Genomic DNA, 14,800 nt, shown 5'->3' with positions numbered 1-14,800 from the left:
TCTTCTCTGCCCTGAAAAATCTAAATGTATTTGCATTAATTCTTGGTTATAATGTTGGTTTAAATTCTTTAACAAACCTTAGAAAAAAGCTAACCTCTAATAGCTGTTTTGATATCTCATACCTGATAGGCCATAGGCATGTACTAACTAAAATAGGAGGCTGAGAACTATAGTTCTAAGTAGTAGTAAAGGTGACAGGTATTTCTTGTTGTTGTTGTTATAAGAACTATTAGAACATACAATATGTATTTATGCTTTTATAGAATTAGTTCTTATAGTTTTGTTTCAGTTTGAAATACTTTTGTGTTAGGATACTAATTTGCTGTATATCATTTGTGAAATAGCATAACATCTGCATTAAAAGGATTTATGATTTGTAATTCTTTTCTTTTCAAATGAGAAAATGTCACTTGCTAAATACAGACTACTTTGTATACTTTAAGAAGCTTTTTAAAAAGACGTGAACAGTACAGGCCTTCTGTATATCTAATAATAGGGTAGAATCATGTTCTTGTACATACTTACTGGTCTGACTTTCAGATAAAATAATTAAACAGTTTATAAGAAGATTTTTGGAAAGATTTGTATCTAGTAATTACTGTAGCAGGAGTGTCAGCAACTGCAGCTGAGAGAACTTTATTTATCTATTTAACTCTTTGATGCTGTAAATCAGTACTTGCTAGAAATCCTGATACACAGTGCCCCAGGTTAATATGTTTTATTTTCATAAAATCTTGATTATTCCCCTCCCCACCCCACCCCCAACTCTATACTACATATTATTTTTTCTAAAAATCTTGAATTTACTGGTTCAGTACTTAACTACACTGGGAGCTTCATCATTACTTTAGACAGGAGTACAAAGCTAGCAGATTAGTCTGTTACCGAGATAGGATGTTGATATAAAAGTGATGTGGATGTATTTTGTTTAAGCTTTTACATTTATTTAGGTAATACTTCAACAATTGAAATATTTATTGCATAAACTCAGGTTAATACAAACTATTTTTTTGTTCTACAGTCCATGCAGTGACACTGTTTCTAAATATCTTTGGATGTTTGGCCTGGTTTTGTGTTGAACCTGCACGAGGGGTTGATTTTGGATTGAGTATCCTCTGGTTCTTGCTTTTTACTCCTTGTTCATTTGTCTGCTGGTACAGACCACTTTATGGAGCCTTCAGGTAACGCCAATCTGGTTTTGAATGTTTTTAATGAAAATTATGCATTTTGAAATGTATTCCATCTTTAAGTAGAACTTTACATAACTTAGTTTGCCATATTAACCTGAATTATTATTATTTATTATTGGAAGAGTCAAGTCATATTAACCCACTTGCTGTATCCAAAGCATAAACAGATGATGAAAGGCTAGCTTAAGAAGCTAATGATTAGGAATGGCATTTTTTAATATGTATATAACTACTGATATAGAACTGATATTGGTAGGGAATGGATGTCATGCTATTGTTAGCTGGACTTCAAATATCAGGAAAATTCTCACCAAGCTTCTATCTTATCACCTCTAAAATCATCACCAGTTCTGAATAAATATAATATTTAAAATTTCAAAATGGAAAGTGCTGACTATGAAGTTTCTAAATGAGCTTCATAAAATAGATTTAAGTTACAATACCTGACAAGTGAACTGCCTTTCTATGTCTGCAACAACGAGATGTTACTAAAAACATTAAGTGCAGCTTATTTTCCTTTTTATTTTCATCCTAATACGTTGATTGTAAAAAGCAGTTGAGCTATCTTCTCAGTAAGCACATTCAGTGAATGTCATTTGATGGTGTTAGAATTACACTGGTAACTCTTATTTGTTGTGGTTAATTGACAGAATGCCTCAGTCTGCAAATCCATATTCATGATTGATGTACATTAATCAAATTAAATGGGGGAATAAGATTTTATCTTTTATTTTAAGAAATCTAGAACTCTAACATGATACAATAAATTAATCAGTAATCAAACTGAGTCATGTCTTTCAAAAAGTAGTGTCAGTTAAATATTTTAAACTAAACTGTGTGTGAAATAAACTTCTTTGAGTTTTGATTTACTCTTGAGAGCTTATCAATGGATTTAATTTGAACTTTGATCAATAGTGTGTTAAATCCTAATACAAAAAGAAATGCTATAGCAAATAATTGCAAATTGGGTAAAGGTTTTGATATCTTGATTATATATATATGAGGTTCTCTTGGGGGCTCGAATGATCTGTGGGATTTTCTTTTTATTTTTCTTCAAAACAGTGAAGTGGCCACAGGAAAAACGTAAAGTTTTAAATATCCTTCATAGCGCTCATACTTCGTTCGTTCTTTTTTCCTGTCTCATGTACATAAATTAAGGAGCAATTGCTATCACAGTTGCATTCTGACTCTGAATGTTCATGATTAAATTTTTTTCAGTGGTCCGTTTCCAGTAAGCACCAACTTAACAAGCCTTGTTCTCAGCAAGTACACCTTGATTTAAGGCCTGGTCTGCACACAAACTTACACTGAGATAACTAAATTGGTTTTAATTCACAGTTTGTTTTGTGCAAGTATGTGAGCGGGCACTTATTCTGAAATTCTTTAGTGCTTACCCTGTTCATATCATAATGAAGCATTATATTTTTACTGACTTAAACTTTAAAACCCTCTTCTTTCAGTCCTATATTTCAATAACTTGGGCAGCTGCTGTGTTCTGTATATTTTCCTTTTAACCAACAGCATAGCCTTCCATAGATGTTGTTCAATGGATGATGTGGTTAACTAAAAAGCAAATTTAGCTGGAAACTTAGATTGATTAACAGTGAACCCATTACATGTATATAATCGGCTGTAGAGGATAGGGAGTGCTGGGGATCCTACATACATAGGGTTGAAGTTCCCAAGGGCTTGAGACCACCTGGTGATTGGAAAACTAGTATGATTTGGAGCTGGGGCTGGAAATTCCTGCCTCTGAGCCGGCCTGCCCACACTCTCCAGGATAAGGCTTATGAAGGTTGATCTGGGCTGTACAGGAGGAGGATATGGAGAGAATGGTGGATGGGTATCAGTTTTCCCACCTTCCAGCTTCCTCCCAAATGTGTACACTACTCTGGGCTTCATAGCTACAGCTCTGCTTCCCACCCAGCAGAGCCAAGGACACACGTCTGTCTTTTAGGTTTTAAAATTCTTGGCTCCAGACAGGAGATACCACTGGGTGCTCACATGAGATGTTTCACATTCCTCTCCACATTTTCCCCTACCTCAACGCAAAAAAAAAGTTGAAATGTTTTTTTAAATGGTTCCTTTTTTTGCAGCTTCTAGCTAGGCACCATTTATTACTTAGGGCTAATCTATGCTACAGTTTGGTTGGCTTAACAACATTATTCGGGGCTCATGCCTGTGCGATGTAGTTAAGCCAACCTAAGCCCAGTGCAGCGATGGAAGAACCCCTTACACCACTGTAGAGTCTACACTGCAGCATTACAGCAGCTCATCTGCAGCTATGCCATTGTAGTGTTTCTAGTATAGACATTAGTGTCTGTCTTTTTCCTGCTTAAGCAGGAGGGTTGCATGTGGACCAAGAATGGACATTGGTGTTTGCCTCACCTCTGTTGTTTTGAGGAAAGGACGTTACACTTCTGCTGCTGAGCAACCCCTGCTGATTCTTCTGCTTTCAGTCTCCTTCCTTCTCTGCTTTGTACTCTATGCCAGTGAATGTTTTGTGTTATGCAGTGTGAAGAAGTCGGAAGAGGTTGCCAGGGTGTGGGCATACATTTTTTCCTCTTTCACATATAAGGAAAGAAGTCGGAAAAGAAGAGGTAAATAAGATTAATTGGAGTTTCAGAGTAGCAGCCATGTTATTCTTTTCCCACAAAAAGAACAGGAGTACTTGTGGCACCTTAGAGACTAACAAGTGTTAACATATGAAGCACAAAAGAACTCGAAAGGAATTCATAAGGAAGCAATAAAAATGATCAGGAGGTTGAAGAAATTGACTTATGAGGAAAGATTGAAAGAGCTAAACGTATACTGTTTGCCTAAGGAAGAGCATAAACACACCGAGGATGGAGTATTATATATTATGGTAAATAAGGGCATAACTAAGAAGTGGGAAGGAAGTTTCACAAGGGAAAACACTCCTAGACGCACGTACTTGGCTGTGGAATAGTTTTTGCAGGGAGGCAGTGGAAAACTCATTTGCTTGCACCTTTTAAAACTAGACTGGAGAAAATGTATAGTGGTTAGCAATTATTTTTTGGTACAGAGAGGGAATTATGATTGTTTGTTTTTTGTTTTCCTCATCTGTCTTCTGTGGCAATATAAATTCTTCCAACTTCCACAGCCTTTAGATAGTTCTGACAGAAGAATATCACTTATGCAGTCTTTCAGAACCAGATGTGCTGCTTTTGGTCCTGTTTTTAGTCCTCCTTTCCAGATAGTGAGTATATAAACTGGTAGTATGAGATGTATGAGAATTTTTTGCTGCTAAATGGTTCCAGTAGTGTGGTTGAAAATGTAACTCTAGAAATGACATATCGTGGTTCTGTGTATATTATGTCTCAGTGACTCTATATCAGAGGTTCTCAGCTTGCAAGTAAAAGGTGTAGATTTTTTCCCCTGCCAGGCCTGCAAACTCCAATCTGAGTTAACCAGAGTTCTCTTTCTTATGCGTTGTCCCCAAAATTATTCCCTCAGACACCTATGCAGCCCCATTCTGTACCAACTCACAGGTGTAATTGAAAGGAATTTGGTACACAATCTGGTCAAGATGCACAGGAAGGAATAGACTCTAGTTTCCTCTGTCAGAGCTTTGTTGGCTGTTTAATAACTATGGAGGCAAAACCAGTAAAGGCTTGTTTTTGTCATTGTAAGCAGATACAAAATGAATCTAAGGATAGGTTTATACTTACGGCAGTGTGTAGAGTACAGACACTGGACACCCAGCTAGGATGCATGTGTATATATAGCAGTGTGGATGATGAGGCACTGCTTAGGCAAGTAGAATACACACATGCCAGAAGCCTAGGGTGTATACCATTCATGGCTCACTAGACGCCAAGCAGAGTTTCCTATGTCTACACTGCTATCTTTAGTAGTGTAGTGTCCTGCTGCCTCCCTGTTGCTGGAACCTTTCTCCTCTGTCTCCCACCTGCCAGAGCCTTTCACTGCCATGTGTAGATAAACAACACAGTCTGGACGCAGCCTGCTTTTTACCGTGGCATGTAGTTACATGTAACCTCCACACTGCCACAAGTGTATACAAGGCCTAAAGATTGAAGGTAATCTGAAGGTTGAAGGCAATTTGGGTGAAAATGATCATGAAAGGAAGAAGCGAGAGCAGCAGAACCAGGACAATATATTTAAAAAAACCCAGACTTTACAAGTGCAGAGAACTGGTAGGTATGGTCCTATGAGAAGATGATCTAAGCCCTGGTCTACACTACAAGTTTAGGTTGAATTTAGCAGCATTAGATCGCTTTACCCTGCATCCATCCACACGACAAAGCCATTTTTGTCGACTTAAAGGGCTCTTAAAATTGATTTCTGTACTCCTCTCCGACGAGGGGATTCGCACTGAAATTGACATATCTGGGTCGAATTTGGGGTAGTGTGGATGCAATTCAATGATATTGGCCTCTAGGAGCTATCCCAGAGTGCTTCATTGTGACCGCTCTGGACAGCACTTTGAACTCAGATGCACAAGCTAGGTACACAGGAAAAGCCCCAGGAACTTTTGAATTTCATTTCCTGTTAGGCCAGCATGGTGAACTCAGCAGCACAGGTGACCTTGCAGAGCAGCACAGGTGACCATGCAGCCCCCCCCCCCCCCCCGAATGTTTCTACATTCCCCCATCATCTCCGTCCCTGAGACTATCGCAGATTAGAAGGCGAAAAAAACGCACTCGCGATGACGTGTTTTCCAAACTCATGCAGTCCTCCCACACTGACAGGGCACAGTGTAATGCATGGAGGCATTCAGTGGCAGAGACCAGGAAAGAATTGCTGTGTTTGCTTAACTGCAAAAGTATCACGCCTCGCTAGCGATCCTACCCGAACCAGGTCACTGTGTCACATGCACTCTGCACTGTGTCAGCGTGACTGCTTTGTGAGCAGGAAGGCCATAAATATAGGCATTGTATTAGGTAGCTTCTGTAGCTAGAGAAAACATTCCTGTGCATTCTGCAAAGTCTGTGGCAAAAATGAAGCCCCGTAGTGTAGTGGTTATCATGTTCACCTAACCCGAAAGCCCTTTAGTGTAGTGTTGATCACATTCCCCTAACATGCAAAATGTCCCCGGTTCGAAACCAGGCAGAAACAGGTTAGTTTCTTTTTCTGACTCCCCTCCTGCATTTTTAGTCTTAGAACAGACCTCACTGTGAAATTTTGCTTTGAATTATATCAATTATCTGTTAAATAATATGGCAGCTCTCTCTAAGTTATAGTCCCGGGTTCTTTACCCTTTCAGCTGCTCTGATAAATTAACATTTTTTTTTAAAGGCAGGGGGAAATTTTCATGAATCCTTTTATAGGGACAAAATGGTATTAGGACTTTGAAATAATCTTAACATAGCCCATAGAGTGCAATCCTTCATTCTGGATTTGTCATTCCACAAGTTGAACTGCTCCTTACTACTGTCCAGGCTTCATGAGCCATGGGAGCAAGGGGCAGGCTGGGGTAGGTGCGACGTGTGCTAATGCTGGCTGGGAGAGCAGCCTGAGGCAGAAGCCTCCAGCTCGCATGATATTCCAGACAGGACTGAATCTCCATGAGATGAAACTTAAAGAAAAGAATGACCTGGAGTCACTCCCATTCAGTGCTCTAAGAGGAGGATAGCTATGTCTGTCCAGGCACCTCTGATTGACCTCACCAAGGTCTGCCAGCTGAGCTGGACCCCGGCTGGCAGGAGCCGGTGGACGGAGCCCCAGGCATCAAGCTGAGCTGCTCAGCCCGCCGCCAGTCTGAGGCTCTGTCCATTGGCCCCACTCGGCCTGCTGCCTGCCTGGGATTCCGATCATCCAGGCAGGCAGCGGGCTGAGCGGGTCCAGCTCACGGAACCCTGGAAAAAAGGCGTGAAACGATTGTCTGCCGTTGCTTTCATGGAAGGAGGGGGAGGGCCTGATGACATGTATCCAAAACCACCTGCGACAAAGTTTTTGCCCCATCAGGCATTGGGAGTTTAACCCAGAATTCCAATGGGCAGTAGAAACCGGGGGAACTGTAGGATAGATACCCACAGTACATCATTATGTAAGTCGTTGTTAGCTGCGGTAGTGAGGATGCACTCCACTGACTTAATGCGCTTAGTATGGACATATGAAATAGACTGTATAAAATTGAATTCTGAAAAATTGACTTTGATAAAATTGACATAATTTCGTAATGTAGACATACCCTAAGGGACATAGGAGTTCAGGAGAGCTTGCAGTTTGTAAAGTAGATAATATTAAAGGCATAACGACAAATTATTCCAGTACAAAGGAAAGACAGGAAGAATAGTAAGAGGCCCGTATAACTCCATCAGGAGCTTTTCAATGACCTAAAAATAAAAAAAGGGATCCTACAAAAAGCGACAACATTAACAAGTTACCAAGGATGAGAACAAAAGCATAGCACAAGCGTATAGGCATACGATCAGAAAATCTGAGGCACAAAATGACTTGTATTTGGGAAGGAACATAAAAGGTAATAAAAAAGTTTCCATAAATACTTTCGGTGACCTGATACTCAACACAGTCTTACCAGCAAGGGGGGAAGAAATGCAATCCAAAACAGGGAAAGAACAGTTAATGAATATCAAATTTATTTAAATGTTCAAGTTGGCAGGGCCTGATGAAATTCATCCTAGGGTACTTTTGGAACTAGCTGAAGCAATCCCAGGACCATTAATTATTATCTTTGAGAATTCATGGAGGATGCATGAGGTCTCAGAGGACTGGAGAGGGGCAAACATAATACTCATTTTTAAAAGGGGGAGCAAAGAAGAACTGTAGACTAGTTAGCCTGACTTTGATACCTGGAAAGATACTGGAGCAAATTATTAAACAATCAATTTGAAAGCACCTAGAGGGTGATAGGGTTATAAGGAATAGCCAACAAGGATTTGTCAAGAACAAATCATGCCAAATTAACCTGATTTTCTTCTTTGAGAGGGTTACTGATCTAGTGGATTGGGTGGAAAATGTGTAGGTGTGATATGTCTTGATTTTAATAAGGCCTTTGACATAGCCCCATGTGACATTCTCATAAGCAAACTATGGAAATGTGGTCTAGCTAGATGAAATTACTGTAAGGGTGCACAACTGGTTGAAAGACTTTACACAAAGAGTAGTTGTCAGTGGTTCTCTGTCAAACTGGGGGAATATATCTAGTGGGGTCTCTGACCTGGATGTGGTACTATTCAATATTTTCATTAGTGACTTGGATAATGGAGTGGACAGTATGCTTGTAAAATCTGCTGATTGACACCACGCTGGGAGAGGTTGCCAGCACTTCGGAGGATAAGATTAGAATAAACAACTGTGTTAAATCGGAGAATTTCGTCAACAAGATGAAATTCAGTAAAGACGTGCAAAAAGTACTACTTTTAGGAAGAAAAAATGAAATGCACAGCTATCAGATGGAGAATAATTGGCTGGTGTTAATACTCCTAAAAAGGATCTGGGGTTTATAGAGGATCACACATTGAACGAGAGTCAAGAATGTGATGCAATTACAAAAAAAGGCTCTTATTCTGGTATGTATTAACGAGAGAGTTGTATGTAAGACACAGGCGGTAATTGTCCCGCTTTACTTGGCATTGGCGAGGCCTTAGCTGAAGTACTGTGTCCAGTTCTGGACTCCACACTTTAGGAAAGATGTGAACAAGCTGGAGAGGGTCAGGAGGAGAGCAACAAAAGTGATAAAAGGCTTAGAAAATGTGAACTGTGAGAAAAGGTTTAAAAAAACCTGGCCATATTTGGTTATAGAAAAGAAGGCTGAGGCGGGGGGTGCTGATAATGATCTTCAAATATGTTAACAACTGTTACAAAAGGATGATGATCAGTTGTTTTTCTTGGCCACTGAAGGTAGGGCTAGAAGTAATCAGCTTAAACTGTAGCAAGGGCGATTTAGGGTAGATATTAGGGAAAACTAGCTGTAAGGATAGTTAAGCACTGGAATAGGCTTCCAAGGGAAATTGTGGAATCACCATCATTGGACGTTTTTAAGAACAGATTAGACAAACACCTGTCAGGGAAGGTCTAGAATTGCTTGGTCCTGCCTCAGTGCAGGGGGCTGGACTTGAGGACTTCTTGAAGTCCCTTCCAGCCCTGCCACTTCTGTGATTCTAAATACAGAGAAGCAGAATTAAGAAGATTTATGTTAAAATGTCATCACTTTTCAGAGTAGAAGCTCATGTAGATATAAAGTGTTACCATTTGGTGTTTAACTGTGGTCTAAATCAGTCTATAAAATCTGTTCTCCAATAATTTTTATGGTTGAAAAAGTTACTTCGGTAATTGTGTATTTGAATATGATTTTAACTTCCTGACCAGCTTCTTTGTTTCTTCTTTCAGGAGTGACAGTTCTTTCAGATTCTTTGTGTTCTTCTTTGTGTATATCTGTCAATTTGCTATACATGTACTCCAGGCTGCGGGATTTCAAGGATGGGGTAACTGGTGAGTGATTAGCTTTATTCCGTTTTATGTTACATATCAGAGACTAAAACTGGTGTGTTAAAAATCTTAGTGTAAAAGACAATAGGTGTAGGCAGAGAAATAATTTAGTAGGTAATATTTTTCATTTGGCGTTTTGGCGATGAGGGGGCCAGATATCATTGTACCAGTGCTCCTTATTGTAGGAAAAATCTATCCCAAAGATATCTGGAGAGGCAGGTATTCCTGATACCTAAGCCCCTAACTGTCCCAGTTTCATATCAACTCTAGCAGATATCACATTGGCTGTGTTTATGTATGTGATTTGCCCTATATTTAGAATAAAACTAAGAAAAGATATCTTAAAAATAACTTGGGTGATTTAATGTATTCACTAATGTGAAGCATATCTAAAAATTACTTGCAATAACTAACATTTCAATCAAGCAGACTTCTGTAACAACTTCAGTTTATATTAACATATTGAACATGGAACCAAAAATATTACATTGGGGATACCTTGCTAAACAATGCATGCATCCTGGCTGCTTACTTTTAAAGGATTTAGAAGCAAATGGGCATGATATAAGGAAGTTGATAAGTGTTCTGAATTGGTGAGAGCATGTGGGCTTATTCCAGCCTTGATTCACATTTGACAGTAAATTAAAGTATAGTAACTCCTCCCTTAAAGTTGTAGTTATGTTCCTGAAAAATGCTACTTTCAGCAAAACTATTGCAAATCCAATTTCCCCATAAGAATTAATGTAATAGGGGGGAGGGGTTAAGTTCTAGGAAATTTGTTTTTTCACCAGACAAGACTATAAAAGACACAGTATAAGTTTTAACCATTTTAATACTGGACAGCAATGATGACTGTGAAGCTTGGTTGAGGTGGTGAAGTCAGAGGGTGGAAAGGGGTGGGATATTTCCCAGAGAATGCCTTATTGCTAAATGATGAACTAGCACTCAGCTGAGCCCTCAAGGGTTAACACATTGTTTTTAATGTTGCCTCACACTCTGCAAGGCAGCAGGAATGGAGGGAGGGGAGACAGCATGACAGAAAGACAGAGACTCACACCGTGAGAGAGAGAGAGAGACACGCATTGCCCCTTTAAGTATGTTGACCTCACTCTAAGTACACTGCCTTTTTAAGTAGATCAGCAAGTTGAGGCAGCAGCTGCTGCCAGCAAGCTCCCTCCATCCTGAGCCCTGCAGTGTCCTGTCCCCGCTTCTTCTGTGGAGATGAGATAAAGGAGTGGGGGAGGGGAACACCCTGACATTAGCACCCCTCTTCCCCTCCCCCTGCATAACAAACACAAGGCTCCCAGGAGCCGCTCCAGAGCAGAGGGCAGGGGCCACACAAGGCCTTGGGTGAAGGGACAGCTGAACTGCCCAGCAATTGATAGCCTGCTGGGTGGCTGCTGCACAGGGAACTTAAGGGATTGGGGAGCTGATTGGGGGGGGTTGCCAGTCCACCCTGGTTCCAAGCCCCCACCAGCTAGCTCCAATGGGCTGCTCTTTCTGCGAGCAGTGGACAAAGCAGGCAACTGCCAAACAATGTTTTAAGGGAGCATTATGCAACTTTAAGTTCTCTAATTGATCAGCAATGAAACAGCGTTAACTGGGAGAATTTTAAGTGAGGAGTTACTGTAGTTTTGCAGAAGATCTGGAGGACTCTCGGAGCCCAAAATCTTTTTCCCTGCAGTAGTACCTGGTGGGGAAACACGTGTGCCCTGCACAGCGTCATGGTCCCTGACCCGGCCTCAGTTCCTTCTTATTGCCACTGGCCTATGTTAGAGCTCCCTGTGCAGTTCTCTCCTCATGGTTTATTTTCTGCATCATATCTACTTGCTGAATCTTTGAGTACATCTATACTACCTGCTGGATCGGCAGGTAGTGTTCGATGTATCGGGGATTGATTTTATTGCATCTCGTCTGGATGCAACAAATGGATCCGCTAATCAATGCCCATACTCCACCTCGGCAGGAGGAGTAAGCGCAGTCGACGGGGACGCCGCAGCAGTCGACTCTGACTCTCACCACTCCTGTAGCCAAACCTACTGATAACAGTACCATGTCCCATTTTAGGAGTTTATGGCTTTTTAATCCCACCAAGCACCAAACTCCCTAATTGTCATAGCCGCTAATGAGAGATCGTAGCAGGGGAAATTCAAGTCTACCCCAAAAGAAAATGTGGTTAAGAGACTGGATGCATTAAGGAGGAAGATTTATTCTACTGCTTTGCTCCAGATGAGGACAGCAAGCCCTTCTTGGAAAATATGATTTTTTTAATGGGGAGGTGATGTCAAAATTGTCAAATTGCTGGATGATACAAAGGAGTCATTCGGAGCCTTATTAACTGAGAAACAGGTGGTGGCACAGATTTAATTCCAGTCTGCTCTAGAAGCTGCATGTTGTCAGATGCTACTGGTATGGTGCTCTGCTCTGTTCAATGTTGATATTAATCAGCTGCATGCGTGTGTTCCCTCTGTGTGCTGCCCCAGCTCTGCACAGATAGCTGACACAGCAGACCCCGAGAGAATCCCCAATGACCACAGACTCTAGTAAGGTATGAAGGCACATCGGCCAGGTTTATTGTCAAAGAGAAACACAGTCTCCAGCTCCCTGGCAAACAAAGTCCAAGGTGCTGCTAAGGTGCAGCTAGCCAGTACATATGAGCTGTCTGGCAATGGACTCAGCTCAGTCAGTGGCGGGACTTTCCACTGGCCCCTAGACTGGACAAAGACACTGCCCCAGGGATGCATTCTTATACACAGGTACAAACAAGTTACACATCACTCCTGACATGTTGAGGTACAACCCCTCTACATAGTAAGGTGCCGCTTCTCATCTTGTACATGTTGGTTCAAACAAAACAACTTTAGCCATCATATTACCCTTTTGGCCCTGGTCATTGGGATGGGTCAGCTTGTTCCTTGTTATCTGTGTGAAGTGTATGAGTATGCGAATGTTCTGATATCAGGTGTCCAGTACCTTTTAGGTATGTCTCTTTTTGCAGCATCAGCCCTGTCATTACCAGCTTCTGGGAGCAGGGCCTGCCTCTGGCTCACAGCTTAACTTTGCTTTATGTTAGCAAAGTCTTGACCATTACTTTAGTCCAGGCCTTAGGCCTCAGGCGTCAAACCAGGCCTCTGATACCAAGGTTTATATCTCAGGGCCTCCTCTTACTACACTGCATATGCTTCCTCGAGGACTATGGCCTACACAGTTATAATAAGAAGGGCATCCTGGCTGTAAGATTTTGGGATAGCTCTGGACATTCAGCAGTCTATTGAGGACTTACCTTTTGATGATCAGTATCTATTTTCAGACAAGACTGGTGAGGTCTTGCTTTTGAGTCTTATGCTTGCAACACAAAACAGGGTTGACCTCACCATCTGTAAACATTTTGGCTGTCTGCAGTACTGGATGATAGCATGTGAGATTCTTCCCTTTTACTGGTCTGTTATGCACCACCAGTTGCCATTGTTTAAAGTTTCCAGTAGGTTCCTTTTGGAAAGCCAGCAGATAAGGGAATTGTATATTCTGTCTTTTATCAAGATAGTATCTTTTTCTGATATGTGACTTCCTTCCATTTTGTTGATGCTTCAGGCTGCATGATCCCAGAGCACTGAATGTTGTCAAGGCCTTTGAATCATACTGTCTAATCTGCTGGTCTCTTAGGGTCAGTACCCCCTTTCTCACTGGTTTTGTTTGTTTTCTTTGAAAAGTTTTTGATTATGCAGAATCCATTGTCTTGGCGCATTTGTGTTGAGGCTCTGATATGTCGGGGCTTTGCCCATAGAACCAAGTGGTCATTGAATCATCTGTTAGTACTTGATACTTTGAGGCCTGAATCAAAGTTTTATATTTAGCAGCTTTTGGATGAATTCTTTCTGGAGTTTTGGTTAATCAGTACTCAGCTTGTGAGCCATCAGCACTTTTACGAGTGCATCAGCATATTTGGAGCACTCAGCACAGGTTTTAGTTTTATCTATTTTGGTATGATATCCTCCTCACCTGCAAAGGCAGGCAGCTTAATGGCTTCAAGAAATGTGACTGTACCAGGAAGGTTTCTCTCACAGAAGATCAGTGTAGATGGATTTTAAATCTTGGAGTCAAATATGACAAGCATGATTTACAAAACTTGTTTGGAGAGGATCACCCAGATAACCATTGGGTCTAGTGGGAATTATCTGAAATCTCTGCCCCCACAGAAGCATCCTGAAATTTGACTGAGGTCATCTTCATAGAGGAATAGGATTATTTCTGTATATTGATTTATGGGTTGGCTTCAGCACCCCACATGTTTTCATGAAATGCTTATGACTGTAGTAAGGACTATATGTACAGGATTGGGATTACATATTTTCTCCTGTTGGAATGTTTGGCTGACCAAGGACACCACTGAAGAAGTTGTCTAAAAATCACTACAAGTCCCCACCAAAGCACAGGAGTGATTAGGAGTCATGATAAACTACACAAAGCAACCCATTGCTTGTCTCCCATAGACAGCTGAAATACATAGGAACTTTGCTAGACAGAGCTCAACTTGAGATCTTCCTGCCTTGGCAGGATCGAGGACATTAAAGTCTGACACAGCAGATGTTGGAACTAGAGTGTGTCAACCTGGACCAGGCTACAAATGCTGGCATGCAGGGCTTTGGCTGTATTCATAATAGCCATGACAAGTCTGCATGTAAATCAACCTCAGTGGACCCTGAGATCCCCGGTGGAGGCAAACATCACAAGAACCGTCACTTTACATCAGTGTAACAGAACCATAGAGCTTTGCTATCCTGGAGGTAGTCCAGAGACAAGCTCCAATTAGTAGGATCCCTCAAAGTAGCCAAAGTACATATCCAAAAGTGGAAAAGATTTTAGGCGAATGGCAGATGTGACCAATTTAGTAGACCTAATGAACCCTCTCTAAGCGCGCACATAATCTGAAAGCTTATTATATTTACTTTAAGATGAAGTATGATGTGGAGCTGACAAATGGTGCTGTTACCATAGAAACAGGATTTGCAATGGCACCATCAACATGTTAAAATGACCACTTTGAAATATTTGCATTCATTTGTTAGTTTAGAGACTTTTTATGTATCATTTCAAGACCTAAAATTGGACTTCACAACAACAATCTAAAGGGTAAAGCAAAATCTAATTATAAACTTGTACAGGTATTATTGAAA

The 14,800-nt window shown here is 40.9% G+C and overlaps 1 protein-coding gene across 2 annotated transcripts in view; it reads left to right on the top strand.

Annotated features, from left to right (window-relative positions):
* SCAMP1 (secretory carrier membrane protein 1) overlaps positions 1–14,800 on the top strand; it is a 90,569-nt gene that overhangs the window by 57,055 nt on the left and 18,714 nt on the right. For both annotated transcript variants that reach the window (XM_032774494.2, XM_032774495.2), the window contains 2 exons: positions 1,022–1,181; positions 9,528–9,629. In XM_032774494.2, coding sequence (XP_032630385.1) covers positions 1,022–1,181; positions 9,528–9,629 — 262 coding nt within the window. The remainder of the gene's footprint in view (positions 1–1,021; positions 1,182–9,527; positions 9,630–14,800) is intronic.

This window comes from Chelonoidis abingdonii, chromosome 6, assembly GCF_003597395.2.
Source record: "Chelonoidis abingdonii isolate Lonesome George chromosome 6, CheloAbing_2.0, whole genome shotgun sequence".
NCBI lineage: Eukaryota > Metazoa > Chordata > Testudines > Testudinidae > Chelonoidis > Chelonoidis abingdonii.
This window is presented reverse-complemented; position numbering and strand designations above follow the sequence as displayed.